Source organism: Schistocerca nitens, chromosome 6, assembly GCF_023898315.1.
Source record: "Schistocerca nitens isolate TAMUIC-IGC-003100 chromosome 6, iqSchNite1.1, whole genome shotgun sequence".
NCBI lineage: Eukaryota > Metazoa > Arthropoda > Insecta > Orthoptera > Acrididae > Schistocerca > Schistocerca nitens.
Genome location: NC_064619.1, coordinates 212,797,872 through 212,817,016, shown reverse-complemented (window position 1 = coordinate 212,817,016; position 19,145 = coordinate 212,797,872). Strand labels below are relative to the sequence as shown.

The window sequence follows — 19,145 nt, the reverse complement described above, 5'->3', positions numbered from 1 at the left end:
TCTCAATATATCGACGGAAAAAAATGTCAGCGTATCAACCTAGAAAAAACTGCTGGTTTTAAAGTTGTATATTTAAGTATTGATTTATTATTAGATATTCTGTACATCAACAAGCTAGCAGCTTGTCTATCCTCCTTAGAGGAAGAATTCAAAGGAAAACAATACACGTTATCACTTGGCGATAACCAATCTAACATTTGTAACTGCATGTACCTGATACAATAATAGGTAACTGGTGGGTCCTTTGTTCAGTGTTGCCACCTATTGGATTTGTCCGGAACACTTCATATCGACTGCCCTGTTTCTTCATTTCTTCCAATGCCAGCGATGTAGCAGTTTGTGCCAAAATTGCATGATGAAGCTAAACATTGCAATTCCTGTTTGTGGTGCCCAGTGCCAATTACAACGAAACTTGTCTAGCTTGAAGGGGGAAACCAGATGTCACTATGATTGGCCCGCTAGATGGTGCTACCAGAGGTCAAATGAATATCAACTGCATTTTTTTTAAATAGGAACCCCCATTTTTTATTACATATCCGTGTAGTACGTAAAAAAATATGAATGTTTTAGTTGGACCACTTTTCTCGTTTTGTGATAGATGGCGCTGTAATAGTCACAAACGTATAAGTATATTGTATAGGTAACATTCCGCCAGTGCAGATGGTATTTGCTTCGTGATACATTACCCGTGTTAAAATGGACTGTTTGCCAATTGCGGAAAAGGTAGAATATCGTGTTGACGTATGGCTATTGTGATCAAAATGCCCAACGGGCGTGTGCTATGTATGCTGCTCGGTATCCTGGACGATATCATCCAAGTGTCCGGACCATTCGCCGGATAGTTAAGTTATTTAAGGAAACATGAAGCGTTCAGCCACATGTTAAACATCAACCACGACCTGCAACAAATGATGATGCCCAGGTAGGTGTATTAGCTGCTGTCGCGGCTAATCTCCACATCAGCAGCAGACAAATTGCACGAGAACTGGGAATCTCAAAAACGTCGGTGTTGAGAATGCTACATCAACATCGATTGCACCCGTACCATATTTCTATGCACCAGGAATTGCATGGCGACGACTTTGAACGTCGTGTACAGTTCTGTCACTGGGCACAACAGATATTACGGGACGATGACAGATTTTTTGCACGCATTCTATTTAGCGACGAAGTGTCATTCACCAACAGAGGTAACGTAAACCGGCATAATATGCACTGTTGGGCACCGGAAAATCCACGATGGCTGCGACAAGTGGAACATCAGCGACGTTGGCGGGTAAATGTATGGTGCGGCATTACGGGAGGGAGGATAATTGGCCCCCATTTTATCGATGGCAATCTAAATGGTGCAATGTATACTGATTTCCTACATAATGTTCTACGATGTTACTACAAGATGTTTCACTGCATGACAGAATGGCGATGTACATGTACTTCCAATATGATGGATGTCCGGCACATAGCTCACGTGCGGTTGAAGCGGTATTGAATAGCACATTTCATGACAGGTGGATTGGTCGTCGAAGCACCATACCATGGCCCGCACATTCACCAGATATGACGTCCCTGGATTTCTTTCTGTGGGGAAAGATGAAGGATATTTGCTATCATGATCCACTGACAATGCCTGACAATATGCATCAGCGCATTGTCAATGCATGTGCGAACATTACGGAAGGCGAACTACTTGCTGTTGAGAGGAATGTTGTTACACGTATTGCTAAATGCATTGAGGTTGATGGACATCATTTTGAGCATTTATTGCATTAATGTGGTATTTACAGGTAATCCTGCTGTAACAGCATGCGTTCTCAGAAATGATAAGTTCACGAAGGTACATGTATCACATTGGAACAACCAAAATAAAATGTTCAAACATGCCTATGTTCTGTATTTTAATTTAAAAAACCTACCTGTTACCAACTGTTGGTCTAAAATTGTTAGCCATATGTTTGTGACTATTACAGCGCCATCTATCACAAAGCGAAAAAAGTGGTCCAACAAAAACATTAATATTTCTTTATGTACTACACGAATATGTAATAAAAATGGGGGTTCCTATTTAAAAAAAAAAACCAAAAAAAAAAACGCAGTTGATATCCGTTTGACCTACGGCAGTGCCATCCAGCAGTCCAACCATAGTGTCATCTGTTTCCCCCTTCAAGCTAGACAAGTTTCGTTCTTTGTAGTTTTTTCGTTTGACGCTTATTTTGCGAGATATTTGGCCCGGTCATAATGAATGGAAAAAATTATCGATATATTGATATTTTATCAACAGCCCTAAACCGAGAGCTGGCCGAAGTGGCCGTGCGGTTAAAGGCGCTGCAGTCTGGAACCGCAAGACCGCTACGGTCGCAGGTTCGAATCCTGCCTCGGGCATGGATGATTGTGATGTCCTTAGGTTAGTTAGGTTTAACTAGTTCTAAGTTCTAGGGGACTAATGACCTCAGCAGTTGAGTCCCATAGTGCTCAGAGCCATTTTTGAACCCTAAACCGAGACTGTCTGTTTGTACCACCTGCAGTTAATTGATAGATGTCTCATCCTAGACTTAGTAGGTTAGTTGCCACCAACTGATATTGCATGATCATACTATTTCCGCACTACGAGCACATACTTTCTTTGAATGATTCTGCAACTGTCATGACACATTCAGACGGCCGGTAAAAACATCTGATTATTAACTTGAGTTCCTGTGTCCAGATTACTGAAGTCAGACCTGAATTCAACTTGAAAGGTGACATCAATTTTGTTGACTGTGATGAACACTTCCTCTCTTATGGTGCCCACTCTGTCTTTCCAATATTCATTCCATACCTTGTTAAAAATTTCAGAGCTTTCTGTTTAGAGTTTCACTCAGCTCTCAGTTCTGTGAATAATTTGAATCCTACAACTTTTGTGGAGGGCAGTAGTTTCAGGAACTGGGGCAGTTTACTGTTGAAATATTGACAGCCAAAGTACCTTTACTTTGTATGCAATCTGATTTCGTTCTCTGTGTATCAATTGTCAGGCATTCATCAGAGGACCTTAAAATATCGCATACCCCAAAAGAAAATATCTTCTTTCCACAAGTACTGTGCCGTGCACGTAGCTGCTTCCTGTGTGTAGTGTACACCTGATCTAACGAGTAGAACCCTACAATTTTCTGTCCCATAATGCAAGTCTAAACATCTAGACATCTATAGCCAAGAGAGTCATAGAATAGATGGCGCCTCTGGTTGAGACCCTCCCCCCCCCCCCCCTGCCACTTGGTCTTAAACCAAACCAAAGCACCCCAATCAATTCTGGGTACAATACTGCAGATCATGAGCTCTGCTTGCACCCTGCAAGTGAGGCAGTTGTACTCTTTGCCATATCCAAACTCATTTATGACATTTGTTCTCTTGAACCAAATCAGTTCTACTTAGGAAAGAAGGTGGTAGAATTTGTTTGTACTGTGGTAGCAGAGATCTCGGTTCCTTCTCTACATCAACGCTGCTGGTGTTAAAAACAGCAGTGATTTTCTTGTCACAGTAATAGTGTTGCTATCCAGTTGCTTAGATAACAACTATTATTATTTTACTTTTGCAAAAATAAGATCTTTTTATTTTGCAGCTGATTTACTTGGAACATAAACCCAGATCGTATAACTACGAGTCTATTTGATCGGGTAGTGTTGGAACAAACCAATGTAAATATTTGACTGTTAAATAATTACAGGGTGAGGAGTTTGTCACATTTCTCATCTATTATATTTTTGTCACATTTTTCAGTCTTCTCTGCACTTTTAGGAAGAAATTAGGTTATTTACTTTTGTTTACGAGTTTCTGTATTCTTGTTGTGCCATTTAACTTTTTGAAATACTTGAGTGAGGAACATAGATAAAATATAGCCTTACGGGCTCCTGAAATTTGAGATAGTTGTTACTTTTTGATGTTTTGAGTGTTTCTTATATTTTACACACCTATTATTTCTGGTATCGGATGCAACTGAGGTTGAATGTCTGGCAGAGGAGTTGGACTTAGCTATTAGGGGCACTGTGGCTGCTCAGCACTATGCATTATTGGTGAGAGCGCCACTGTCTCTTCTTATGAGTACAGCAGCCAATAGTTCTACATGGCTGGTATAGAGGTGGCCGCTCAGTACAGTGCCGGTCAATTCAGTGCTTGTGCTTGATGCTTTCAGATCTGTCTTCGCTGTAACAGGAAAACGTGATAACTACCTTCCTTGTCACCTGGTTCCTCTGTAGTCACGTCTTGGGTTTGTGTCTCTAGTGCTCTTGGCCTTCTTGTCATCATTGTGGCAACAGCTTTACATAGTGCCTTATTGTCATCTACATTGTTTGTCTTTATCCTGGTCTGTTATCTCATCTGCAGTCTCTCTGTCACATTTCATTTGCCTACCATTAGTTTGGGTTACTCTTCTGCAGGCGGTCCTGCCTGGAGGCTTGATCAGTTTTTCAATTTATTCCAGAACTTTGACATGCATGTTATCCATATATCTGTGGATGTAGCATTATTACTGTAAAATATTCTTTTATTACAACTACTTCCGTTTTGTATTCCAGATTCTGATTTTTAAGCAGTAACAGAACTGCTGCTGTGGTAGTGTTTAATTTTGAAAATAAATTTTTCAAGATGGGAAAAACTCCAAATTCCTACAGTTTGAAAAGTAAGGTCTCTGCAAACGGGGGGAAACGTTATTGAAAGGATCCTGTTGTGCAGTAAGTGTTCTTGCTGTGTTAATTTTGAGGTAAACGTTTTCAGGCAACAAAACGTAAGTTAAGTGCAACTTTTATTTTAAATGTGGACCACATCAGTTACATTTAGAGCTTTCAGATCAGACACATCCTTAAAGTTTGGTACATGCACCAACAATACTGATGTTAGGTTCCAACAATAGTTTGCGAGGGGTCCCATCTTGTGTGAAATTTATTGAAGTTTGACCCTGGTGTGAGTTGGACAAGACCTCTGCAAATACCAGAAAATCTTTGTAGAATAAAACTCTAACTACACACAAAGCCTAAATGCCAAACATTGACACTCTTTATTATCCACATAACTCATTACCATTATATTACATTGGATTTCACAACCTGGTAGCTTTGAATGGACATGGCATGGTGCATGACATTGCAGACTTAAAGGACATACCATACTGGTGATGATGCAACTGTGTCAAATGGAGACCTTGCGTTGCTGCACAATTCCCCAGGAGTACTTCAAATGTAAAAAATATGATCAACTGAAACCAGAATCATACTACTTTTAATTAACAAACACTAGCTTCATTTTTGGTGAATCCTAATTTGAACTGATCATGATTGCTGAATTATAAAACCCATTGAGCGTACTGATTCCACACCAACTCTTGTTTATTTTGTAAAGTACCCTTGTACCCTCACACCTGCCTCCTCCTCCCCCCGATGTTTAACTTTGGGAATTCTTAAACTACAAGGTGGTTGTAATTAAACTTTCACTACTTGAGCCAGTGTAGGCAGGAAACTATTTCCATAAGCATACCCAGCATTATAAGAATGATGATCAGACTGTACACTGTAGGATATTCTTTGTTAGTTTTGTTAGTGTCTGGTATGGGGAAATAGGGTTTGAAACACAAGCCTAGTGTGCACTTCAGTTGTAGTCGGTTCGCTCAGCATGGGTCGGACAAAGCAAGCAGGATTTTATTCATAAAGCTGTTTTGATTAAACAACAGCAATATTGCTTTTGCCGTGCACAACTATTTACTCATTAAAGGAACACAGAAAGGCCCTCTTTCTGCACTGGAGTTGAAGAACATGAATTGAAAATTCAAATTAACTAGTGATTTGGGAATTGCTCCTGGGAGAGACAAACAACCAATTGCACCACAAATTGTTGAAGTTACTGTTGCCATTATTGAGAAACCTGGACACAGTGGACAATCTTCAAGCTGTTCACAAGAAGTGTGACGACAGTTGAGCATTCTACGCTCCAGCATTCGAAAAGTGCTGTGAACAATTGTGAAATGCTATCCATACAAAATTTCAAGCTGTCATGGCTGCTGATGGTCATCACATTGAACAATGTTTGTAACCTAGAATGTAAACAAGGTATGCAATTAAGAAATGTTACCCTTTCATGGAAATTAAAATGTTTCCCTCATTGGTTTATTCATTATTTCTCTTCTGCATGTCCTTAGAAACATTTCTACAAAGTTTCAGTGTCCTATGATCACTCTTTTCTCATGGGGCCCCATTCAAGTAATGAAGGTTCAATCATAACCACCTTTTACTTAGTAACATAGCTAACTTCCTACAAGAACATCTGAATATTGTACTTTATGTACTCGGTGCATACTTTGTATGTATTTTTGTCTCTCCCTTTGTTACAAATCCGTAATTAGTAGCTAATATGCCAACTTTATATCTGTACTTTGCATGGCTCCCCTTTTGCAGCATTTGACATTCACTAAAGCATTACAACATAACGTATTGCAAGCTACATGTTGATTCAGACATTAGTCATAATGGTTTCGTAATCTACATAACCGCTAATTAACTAAAGTAATACTCGAAGTTCTGCCTTCTTGGGGCTGGACACAGCATCTTATTAGTAAGTACTAGTGGTTACAGCTTTTGGTGTTCAGTCTTGTCAATCGCAGTTGTATAAATTACTGTGGATGATATCAGAATAGATATTAAATGAAATGTAACATTTAGATGGGTCTCTTGTTGTTTACTCATAGATTCTTCCAGGATTATGTTTCATCACAGATAAATATGCAGTGGTCTTCAATTAATGAAGAGGTTGATTCTTTCTCTCTCCATCTTAATTATGAATGGTAAAGAAAACAATGGGCAATTGTAAACTACTTCCAACCATTCATTATCATATAAATTCTATACACTACACTAATACTGTTGGAAGCTCATTGGGTCAGCACTACCTGGGACAGTCTCATGATAATGGGTTAAAATAAACAGAGAAAAAGAGGGGCTCTCACTATTGAATAGTGGACAGAGGGAAAGGTAGATCTGAATCTGTCCTAGAGGACGTAATGTAGGGAATGAAGATTAGGATTGGTAGGACAAAAAAAAGATGACAGTTCAAGAGACAGATACGCTTCCCATCCGAGACTGCCACCCTGGGGGAGGGGGAAGGGGTACTTCACTAGTGAGTGGAGAACAGAGATGATCTTCGATTCTACAGAAATTATCCCGTCAGGTTCACCCACCCAAGTGCTGAAAAGATTGGTTCTAGCACACCACTGTGGAGAGTTTATACAGTTAGTGAAATTTGTAACAACAAACGTAACCAAGTATTCTACTTCTACCTACCTTTCCCTAGAAAAAAATTGGGTAAAACCAAACCTAGAAACCAGATTTCCTCAAAAATGCAGAATTTCTTCAACCTATAAAAAATAACTTAATACTAAAATAAATAATGGTTCTAGCTTTTCATCTACTCATTATTGCTACTATTTTGTCATAATATACGAAATTCTGTTAGGAGATTGGCACTTCAAGTACAGACGTGACTCTCATAGTGGATGTTCAATGCAATATGGCAAACCTTATGGGTACTGGTAGAGTCACAAGCAAATAATTACATTTCTTCCTCAGCACAGCTCTAGCTAGGAATCCAGGAAATTTCCACTGTGAGAAGCAACCCTGTACTCATCACACATAGCAAGTCAGCTTACTATATTCAGTAAGAGAATCACTGTCCATGTAGCATCAGCTGTGTACTACCATACACACTTCCACTAAACAACCATTTACTATATTCTTCTTCATACTAATATTCAACTAAAATTCTTTCGAGACCCTGCCTCTGAGGTTAAATTCTTGCCATTGGCACGCTACCTACTTCATGTTGCTTCCTCAATAATATTGGCTTCATCTGCTGCCCCTCAGCTAACACAGCAGAGCCCTTACCCCCCCCCCCCCCCACACACACACACACATACATACATACAAAATAGTAATTTAACTATTTCCATCCATTGTTAACACTTGAAAAAAACCTGAGCTACTTTACATGCCTTTCACTTTCTTAGTTACTGGGTCGGCTAATCCTCATTTTGGGTGTGGTATTTTTGTAACCACAAAAGGTCCTTTGTACAAAGGGTGTAACTTACCTGTTAATTTCTCATTCTTTGAACTGAGTTTGTGATACCTAAACAGAACTAGATCCCCTACATCATCGAGTATAAGGGTGCCTTTTGCCATTTACTTTTTCTCTTTGCTCCAGCCTAGATTAAAGATTCTAATTCATTGACACTGGCTGTAGATGTTCATTAACAGACACTCTAATAACAGTGGGGTAGTTAATTTAGTACCTTCTTTGAGTATCTCACAAACTCTCACCATTTCAAATTTTTATTTGCGCAATATATCCAGTGTATTCTATCCAATTCATGCAGGGTCCTTTCAGCTAGGTTGGCTTATTGATGATACTTAGAAATTAGGATGTGATTTACTTTTTCCCAAGCTGGAAACTCTTTCAACTGTTTGGCTGTAAACTGGGTTCCATTATCAGATAATAAATTCTTAGGTATCCCCACATACTTAAAATAATTACCCCTCAGCTTAAAAATAATTCTATTTGTTGTAGCCCTCTTGAACAGATATAATTTGACTAATATTAGACCAGTATTCCAAAATGACAAAGATGCACACCTTTCCTCGCCACCCTCGAGGCAGTAGACCATAGAAGTCCATGGTCATTAAATCCCATAATGCTTGTGGTATTACGGGTGTATATCATGGTGTGCATCTTCGGAAGTCTCCTGGAGCAGGGCAGAGTGGTTGTGGTTGAGGCCACTCTTTGCTTTTTCTGGTTCTGGGACCCATGACTACACCCCCTTGTAAAGACTACTCTTTTATACCTCTGTTTTCCACTTTTTAGATTGGCCTTCTCTTTTAAGCCTTCTTTTGTGTGTGTTTTTAGCTTCCTCACTTTATAGTTTGACCGCCCCTCTGAGTGGATCTGTCCCCTTTTAGTGGACACTTCTATCGTACACAAGTAATCTGTGAATCGCGGGACTGATGTTCTCTCTGTGGAGTCCCATAACCTCCCTTGGTCATGTCGTGTCCATCTCCACATGCCCCCATACAAAATGGTTACTCAGGAAAAGGTGGGGGGGGGGGGGGGGGGGGAGAGAGAGAGAGAGAGAGAGAGAGAGAGAGAGAGAGAGAGAGATATGGATTTTGAAACTCTGAGCTGTTCATGAGAAAATTCTTCCAAACATTCCCCCCCTGGTGCCATTTTGACTTATTCTGACCCCTTGTCAAAGGACTGAAAATAAACAAAATTTCTGGCACTGGGTAGTAGAAAATTGTCAGGCATTTACCAACAACCACTTCACAGCCATAGAGTGACAGTTTGGTGTGCCATTGCTGTATTTGATCTGTGGGGTCAATATTTTTCTAAGATGATAGTACAGGGGTGATTAAAAAAGAATACCACAACTTTAAAAATGTGTATTTAATGAAAGAAACATAATATAACCTTCTGTTATACATCATTACAAAGAGTATTTAAAAAGGTTTTTTTTTCACTCAAAAACAAGTTCAGAGATGTTCAATATGGCCCCCTCCAGACACTCGAGCAATATCATCCCGATACTCCAACTCGTTCCACACTCTCTGTAGCATATCAGGCGTAACAGTTCGGATAGCTGCTGTTATTTCTCGTTTCAAATCATCAATGGTGGCTGGGAGAGGTGGCCGAAACACCATATCCTTAACACACCCCCATAAGAAAAAATCGCAGGGGGTAAGATCAGGGCTTCTTGGAGGCCAGTGATGAAGTGCTCTGTCACGGGCTGCCTGGTGGCCGATCCATCGCCTCGGGTAGTTGACGTTCAGGTAGTTATGGACAGATAAGTGCCAATGTGGTGGCGCTCCATCCTGCTGAAATATGAATTGTTGGGCTTCTTGTTCGAGCTGAGGGAACAGCCAATTCTCTAACATCTCCAGATACTGTAGTCCAGTTACAGTAGCACCTTCGAAGAAAAAGGGACCAAGAACTTTATTGGCTGAAATGGCACAGAAAACGTTCACCTTAGGCGAGTCACATTCATACTGAGTTGTTTCCCACGGATTCTCAGTGTCCCATATACAGACATTGTGACGGTTGACTTTCCCGTTAGTGTGGAAAGTTGCTTCATCACTAAACACAATCTTTGAAATGAAAGATTCATCTGTTTCCATTTGAGCAAGGATAAAATCACAGAAATCGATTCTTTTAATCTTATCAGCTGCAGACAGTGCTTGAACCAATTTCAGACGATAAGGTTTCATAACCAACCTTTTTCGTAGGACTCTCCATACAGTTGATTGTGGAATTTGCAGCTCTCTGCTAGCTCTGCGAGTCGATTTTCCTGGGCTGCGAACAAATGTTTGTTGGATGCGTGCTACATTTTCATCACTCGTTCTCGGCCGTCCAGAACTTTTCCCTTTGCACAAACACCCATTCTCTGTAAACTGTTTATACCAACGTTTAATACACCACCTATCAGGAGGTTTAACACCATACTTCGTTCGAAATGCACGCTGAACAACTGTCGTCGATTCACTTCTGCCGTACTCAATAACACAAAAAGCTTTCTGTTGAGCGGTCGCCATCTTAGCATCAACTGACGCTGACGCCTAGTCAACAGCGCCTCAAGCGAACAAATGTACAACTAAATGAAACTTTATAGCTCCCTTAATTCGCCGACAGATAGTGCTTAGCTCTGCCTTTTGTCGTTGCAGAGTTTTAAATTCCTAAAGTTGTGGTATTCTTTTTGAATCACCCTGTATTATGTTAACGGTTAATTCAAATCACTACTGTCACATGACAGAGACCTTTCTCCAAACTACGTTAAACCAGTCTATGAAGAGGGAGAAGTCTGGATCAAATAAGATAGAACCACAGCTCACACTTCTTGGGCATGCTTGAGAAATTCAAAGAAAATTGTTTCCTGGATGTCTTTTGTCTTTGCAAGGAGATGTCACCTGCACTGCAGTGTCACCTGATTTATCAACTTGTGATTTTCTTCTTTTGGTTCAGCTAAAGGCTAAAGTATACAAACATAGCCACACAACTCTGCAAAAACTTAAGGAGGCTATCAGCCAGGACATGGCTGCCACTCCGTAGAAATGATACAAAGAACTACGAATAACTTCCGGGAAAGGCTTTGTCAATTTGGCAACTGACAAATAGCATAGTGTTAGTTGTTCACAAATAAAAGTACTTTCTTTACCTTTTCATTGTTTGTTTGTTAGTACCTTCTGAAATGCAGGAGGTCTTTTTGCCAGACCCTGTACATTGACTTTTCTTATGGTGTTAGTTATGGGGGGAGAAAAAATTTCTTGCTGACGTCAGCAATATTATAGTTGCTTAGAAAATCGGAATTTGTTGATTTTAATTATACATTACAAAAGGGACAAAATTCTGTGATAAGCAAATGAAGCCTTCCTGGAAGTTTGCAATTGGCCAATATGTAATACAGTTACAGTGAAGATAAAGAAAACAAATATCATGAACATTAAAATAATACTGTTAATTAAATGTAGATACTGTCTTTATAGACTTTGTAACATACAACACATTTCTAGGAATGAATACTGATTCCCAGTTGAAGTGGTGGAACAATCAGATACTTGTGAACAAAATGTCGTCAACATGTTATGCCCTTGGTCCAATCATTAGTGCAACAACCAGTGTCTTTCAAGTTCATACTAGTCATATGTACACTGTATTATCTTAAAATTCTTTGCTGGGAAGCAAATGCACCAAATGTGAACAGTTTTTGAACTGCTGAGAAGGGCCATACAAATAATAATCAGAAATAGTACTCAGTTCATTGTTAAACATTGGTGATTTTAATTATGCAATATAGGTACATTATACAAGCTGTTAAGCAGTACAGTCATGGGATTGCTTGGATTAGGTGGTTTGGTAAAAAAATGTATCTCATAAAAAAATTTATCTCATGATGATGATGATGATGATGATGATGATGATGATGAAGTTAGGACTTAGATCTGTGCCTCTTTTTTTTCTTAGGGTAAATAAAAGCTCTTCAGAAAGATACCACAGTGCCAAATTTCAGCTGTAGTTGCAAAAGGTCAGTTTTATTCTTGCTCCTTTTCCCCTTTTTGGGACCTTAATTCCTTTTTTCCTCCAACCATGCCCATAATCTCATTTTTTAGGGTTTCAGACCTGTCAGTCAGTAAAAACAGAACCCTTGAAGGATCACTTTCTTTTCCGTCTGTCTATTTAGATCACTTTTTCTCAAGAATGGGTAGACATATCAAGTTTAAATGTCACATACTAAGGATTATGCCTAGAGCTATCAAGTTGAAAAAGTTCTTGTGCAGGCTACAGACCAGGCTCCATACATGGTTTCAGCTGTTGGTCAGTTGAAACCTTCGTTACCTACGTTGAAGCATGTGGCAGGCTTGGTCTCTACTTTTTACAGGATTTGTGAATCAATAAGGAATGAATATGACATTGCAAATTAATTCATATCTGCCCTAAAAAGATTCTATTGAAAACACAGTTGTGTTGTTGCCTACAGAGAAATCATTGGCCTGTTCCTTCCAAATTTCCGTCATTACTCTCTGGAGAGGATTTAGAGTGCTGCCATATTGTGTGAATCTTGGCAAGGCTAAAGAGTTTGTATTTCTTTGGATCCAACTGGCACAGGTGCAGTTTCAAAGCCTCATCAACTTCTGCTACCGTAGAAAATACATATTTTGCAGACAGAACTGTTTCAAGTCTCTGTATGTCCATCTTTTTAGAAATGGTTGCAGGAGTTTGCTGTTTGATACAGGATGTCAAATGGAAACACCTTTCAGCCGTCTAGTTTCCAAACTTATTTTATTTGTGTACCATTTTCAGTAATTTACTATGCCGTCTTCAGCCCCTGACCAACGTGTAGGAAGATTCCACTTTGGCCCTGATCAAAACGGGCGAGCAATATTGGTATTAGTAGATTTCTGCTTGCTCTAGTGATCACTTAGCCGAGTCGGTAGATGATGGTTGAAGTGATCGCTAGAGCAACCGGAAATCTACTAACAACAGTATTGCTGGCCCCTGTTTTGATCAGAACCAAGGGGGAATCTTCCTACATGTTGGTCAGTGGCCTGAAGATGGCGTAGTAAATCACCGAACCTGGTAGCCAAATAAAGTAAGTTTAGAAACTAGAAGGCTGAACTATTTCATCCAGAACTATTTCATGTCCTTTGTTACAAGTGCCTGACTGCAGCTAGTGAACACTTAGATCATCATCTTTGGCATCTATAGACTTTTGTCTCCTAATAGAAACATACACTTTGAAAAATATAAAGATGCTTAATGCCTTGACATACATCATCTTCATGCTTTCTCCTTCTGATGGGAGATTGATGTACTTGTTTATAGTTCAATAAACTAGAATAGGGGAAAGAGAATTTGTTGAATTAGTTAAGTAATTCAGCAATTTCTTGTCTCCCTTTTTTACCTTATTAACACCTTTTTCCTTCCCTTTTTCATCCAAAATTTGCACCTAAAATTCCAATAGTAACAGTAATAACAGTAATACTGATTTAGCACCATACTTTCACTCTTTTTCCTCCAGAAAACATTACTCCACAATGGATAACACTAATGTATTATGCTCTTTCTGGTGTCAACATCTCTGTTGTTATGGAGGGGAGTTGACTCAGTTGTTGAAGCAAGCAACAAAGGGGTTGTGATACACTACATGAAAATCAATCATTGCCCCATGATCCTAATAGCAGCTGATATTGTGTGCATTATTACGTTATGTAATAATGTGTATAGTGCTTGTAGTTTATGAAGTGATTGGTATTGAGAAGTGAAAGTAATATGTAGCACTAGTTGTTTTCATTATTAAGTAACTTTTGCTTGAAACAAAACAGTATCATACACTAGAGGTTAACCAAAAGAGGTTGTACAGTTTCAAATAGACTAATCTTGTATTCAAAATGATGTAGCCTCCAATCTCCATCTGATCATCCTGATTTTTTGTTTTCCATGATTTCCATAAATTATTTCAGGCACATGCTGTGGTAGCCAACAATGTGTCCCTTTCTTGGCAAAGTAGATTTAAAAGTCTGTAAAAATAACTGTATATATAAACATTTTTTTACTGTAATATCATACATGCCAAATATCATTGTTAAAGTGATCCATAGCTGAATGCTGCTGCTGCTGCTGCTGCTGCTGCTGCTACTACTACTACTACTACTACTACAACTACTACAACTACTACTCCTCCTCTTGAGGTTTGTGCAGTGAACTGTCTTTTAAAAATGTGTGCTAAATATTGGCAGTTTGATACCAAGGCTGGAGTGAAAAACAACCTTAGGTTATAAAGAGGCACAGAATAATTTTGGATATTAAAATAGTCAAGAAAGAATGGACTTCAGATGTAAATTATAATTCTTTCTTAGTATTTTTGATCACCACTGTGAGTTTATCAAACTATACACTGAAGATTTGTACTAGGGTCACCTAGGACACTCTTAAATTATCACTCATTTTAGCAGAATACTCTATTTCCTGTTATGGGACAGTTGTAAATTTAAGAGGAGCTTGATCTTTAACTATCAATATAACAAGTGCAGTACTGCTTTTAAAAGTTGGTGAATGTTATGGATTCCAACATTGTTAGACTGGAACTTTAGTATATTACATATTCAGCAGTATTAACCATCCGTGATTCATTCTTTTTTTTTCTGTAACATCTTAGTTCCTTCTCTACTGAACATCTTATTTGTATCTTAATGAAGTTACCAACTTGTATTTAATTATTAGCACTGTTGGTGTGTTCGGGATACATAGAATTAAAATATTTGAGCAGTTTTAAGCACTCATTGTTTATCTTCATTTTCTTTATTATTAAAGATTTCAGATTACCTTTTTTCGTGTCCATTTAAAAGAACATATTTAAACTAAAGATGATAAACTATTGTTTTCAGATCATGTGTTTGGCATGGATGTTTCAAATGCTGAAATATTTGATAAAGTTGTTAAACCTCTTGTGCATCCTACAGTCGATGGGTTTAACACCACAATATTTGCTTACGGCCAAACTTCTTCAGGTAAGTGTTCCACGTATCAGATAAAGGAAAGAGAGAATAGTATGCGGGGTGCGGAGGAGGGTGTAATACCACATTGGAAGTTGTAATAAGCAGTCATCTATTTTAGTTGCATTACACATTTTATGCAAACTTAAACGGCTCACTTCTTAATGGATATGTTTCTGCCAATGCCACATGCAATCCATGTGTGAAATTAGGTAAAATGGAATGTATGTGGAAACATGCTCTGCTACCAATGTGGGTGTCATTCTCAGTATTCAGTGTAAGCATTAGAACAGGCTAAACAGCATCAGATGTCAGATAGTTTTGATGACTACCCCAGAAACCACATATTGTTATTGGTACATGAAACTGAATTTCCAACTTGTGTGCTTTTGAGGTAGAAGCCATTCTTAATTCTGGAAATAGCTGATATAGCCCACCAAAATAATGACTCCCTAAATGTTGTCATGAATCCCCAGATCTCTGTTTCAGAATGGCAGTTGCTGCTCCTCTCATAGTTTGCCCACTTTGCAATATACAAATTATATTAAAATGTATGAGTTCAGGGAACCAAGATGAACTGTGATTGTTGTCTGAAAACATAGCTGTGTCAGAATTGCACAATTCAGGGACAGGTGAAATGACAGTGCCATTGTATGTAAAGCTGTTAAATAGTTTATTTGCTCCAAGGAGTGTACAAGCAATAATACAGTATGTGAAACTTCTCTATTTTTAACAGTCAAAATTTAAATAAATTGCCTCTGTGATCACATGCTGGCTGTTTAAATATTTGTGCATAGGCACTCTGAAGAACTGTCTACAAGATATAAGGCATATTCCAAAAGTAAGGTTCAGCTACCAATATTTAGCTGATGGTAGGCCTGAATGAAGTCTGCACATGTAGTGCTGCTTATTGACACTTAAGGCAGCTACTGCAGTGTTGGTTTGATTGAGTAATAGAGATGGGCAAATTGTTCTTTGTAGGAACCATTCCTCTTGAGATGGTTCTTCTTATTGAATTAGTTTGTTTTTAACCTTTAAAGTACCAATAAACAAAAACACTGAGAAAAAACCTGAAGCTAATCAATCAGAAGGCAAAATTTTATCTCCTAATCTTGGCAGTAGGAACCACTAAACATTAAATTATTCTTATTGTCACCAAGACTGTTTAGCTGCTTCCTACTTCTTTTTCATATCTGATAGTGTCTGGAAAAACTAACAACTCGTTCTTATTTAATAGTACACAAAAAGTTATTCTTAAGATGGGAAAGAAATATTTATGTACTTGGTAAATGAAGTATATATAACAAAATATTAAAACATATTAATATTAAAACATATTAAAATATAACAAAATATTAAAATTAATTTGTAAGTGCAAACAAATATTCATTCAAAATAATGGTACACTTATATAACTTTGTTTCAATGAAATTTTTACACAGTTCAACAGTGTATTCCAAACCCGATGCACTGCTACCACTGTCATCGTTTCAACCACACTCGAATGTCTTGTCGACAGCCAGCAAAATGTGTAACCTGTGGTAGGGATGAGCAAGAGGGTGATTGTTCGCCCCTTTTCCCCACTGTATCAACTGCAGTGGTGATCATGCCACCTCCTCTTGAGATTGTCCCGTGTATCTCGATGAGCAGGCTGCCCAGGAGATGTGGGTAAAGGAAAAAGTGCCTTATCCAGTCGCTCACAAGTTATTGGCTAGTTGCAAACTGTGCATTCTACCATCTGGCACTTACAGTACTGCTCTTGCTACATCTCGTTCCGCGAAGGACATGGCGATGCAGACATGCGACCTCAAATTCAGCACTGTGGTTGTGAAATTGCCCAGCGTCATGGTGGCATCACTGTCTCCTCGCCCAGTTGTGCAACAAGTCACCATACATTCGCCTCCTGGGGCAAAGTCACCTGGTACACAACCGGCAGGCCAGAAAGGACAGAAGGAATACTCCCATGAAGACTTCCTACATCCCTCCAGCTAATGAACATCAGAGTCTTCCTCTGCCAACTGGAAAGGCTCCGATAAGTCAGAGGCAAGCAGTCTTCTCCTTCACCAACTCGGGGATCCTCTTAGAAGGTGTCGCCACATGGTACCCTTGTCTGGCTGACCTCTGTGTCGCCACTGCACACTGCCAACCAATTTTCTGCCCCGGACTCTGCAGATCGACAGAGGGAGAATGCCGACGCCTCCGTCAATCTCATGGAGCAGCATCCTCCAGCCTCTGTACCCTGTTGCAGAGAGTCTTTGAAGGCTGGCACTCAGCACTTAATTTTTTCCCTCCTCCCCTTTCGTCATTATGACTCTCCTTCAGTGGAATCTTCATGGCCTTTGATCAAACAAAGGGATTTGCAGCTGCTCTGAGAACTGCAGCGTCCACTTGTTCTCTGCCTCCAGGACACAAATTGCATCGTCACGACCACTTTGAGCTCTTGCTTTACTTCCCTATTGGTTTTGACCTTCACCCCAAAGACGGCTTTCCATCTCGTGGGGGTATCATGGTGCTCATACGGAATGATGTTCATAGTCTTCCCATCTCCGTGATTACCCGCCTCCAAGCTGTTGCAGTTCTCCTTTTCCTTCTTCCCTTGACCTTTTCTCTTTGTTCTGTTTACATCCCACTGTCATTTGATGTCACTAGGGCAGACTTCCTCCAGCTTACTGGGCAGCCAGTGACTTGAATGCCCACCATCTCCTTTGGGGTTCTCCCAGAACCTGTCAGAGAGGTGCCCTCTTGGCTGACCTCAGTCAACTTAACCTCCTCTGCCTTAACACAGGAGCACCCACTTTCAGACTCCACGCACACCTATTTCCATTTTGACCTGTCCTACTGCACCGCCCAGCTGCAGCTTGCCCATCATCTCGAGTCGTCCATTCTGACACATACCGTACTTGAGCTACCATTTCCTGTGTGCTATCTGTTATCCATTTGCTAACTCATTCCCCACCCACATGCACTCCCAAATGGCAGCTTACTAAGGCCGACTGGAGGCTTTACTCCTCCCTGATGACTTTAGACGAACAACATTTCACTAGTTGTGATGACCAGGTAGAATATCTTACAAATGTTATCCTTACTCCCCCAATACATTCCATTCCTCATACTTCTTCTTTATCATGGCGTGCCCTGGTCCCTTGGTGGACTGAGGCTTGCTGTGATGCAGTTAGCATGTGGAGATGGGCTCTTCGCGTTTTCAACTGTCATCCTACAACTGCAAACTGCATTCATGATAAACAGTTGCCTGCACAGTGTTGTCATGTTCTTCGGGATAGCAAAAAAGCTAGCTGAATGTCATTCACTAGTTCTTTAATTCTTTAACAGTTCTTCTGCCATGTGGGCCAACCTCTGACAGCTTTCTGGGACCAAGATCCATTTCCCAATTTCCAGCTTGACAGTGGCAGACAAGTGGACCCTGTTGCTATCTCCAACATTTTAGGCCACCATTTTGTGGAGATTTTAAGCTCCTTCCACTATCACCCTGCCTTTCTGCATTGGAAACAAGTGGAGGCGGCTCAGGCGATACCTTGCTCTTCTCAGAATCGGGAGAGCTACAATGCCACAGTTGCTATGAGGGATCTAGATCATTCTCTCACTTCATCCCCATCTTCCACCACAGGGCCAGACAATAATCACATTCAGATGTTGCAGCACCTTTCTTTTGCGGGCAAGCACTTTCTTCTTCATATATGCAACTGCATCTGGACAGAGGGAATGTTTTCAAGGTGTTGGCATGAAGCCACTCTCATACCCATACCTAAGCCCAGTAAGGGAAAACAGCTTCCTTGTAGCTGTTGTCCCAGCAAAAATCTGACTGTGGCCATATTTTTCGATTTGCAGCAAGCCTATGACACCTGCTTGAGGACTGGTATCCTCCGTACTCTCTGCACGTGTTGCTTCTGTGCTGCATGCCTCATTCCCGTCAGGAATTTTTAAAAGACCGAGTTTTCAAGGTACGTATGGGTCCTGCATTGTTGGAGACATTTATCCAGAAAAACGGTATGCCTCCAGATTCTCTCCTGAGTGTCTTCCTCTTTGCTTTTGCTATTAACCCTGTAATGGTCTCCCGCCAGGCATCTCTGGCTCCCTTTCCAT

At 39.9% G+C, this 19,145-nt stretch overlaps 1 protein-coding gene across 1 annotated transcript in view; it reads left to right on the top strand.

Moving 5' to 3' along the window:
• LOC126263130 (uncharacterized) overlaps positions 1–19,145 on the top strand; it is a 252,741-nt gene that overhangs the window by 16,188 nt on the left and 217,408 nt on the right. Inside the window, exon 2 of the mRNA XM_049960152.1 lies at positions 14,937–15,059. Coding sequence (XP_049816109.1) covers positions 14,937–15,059 — 123 coding nt within the window. The remainder of the gene's footprint in view (positions 1–14,936; positions 15,060–19,145) is intronic.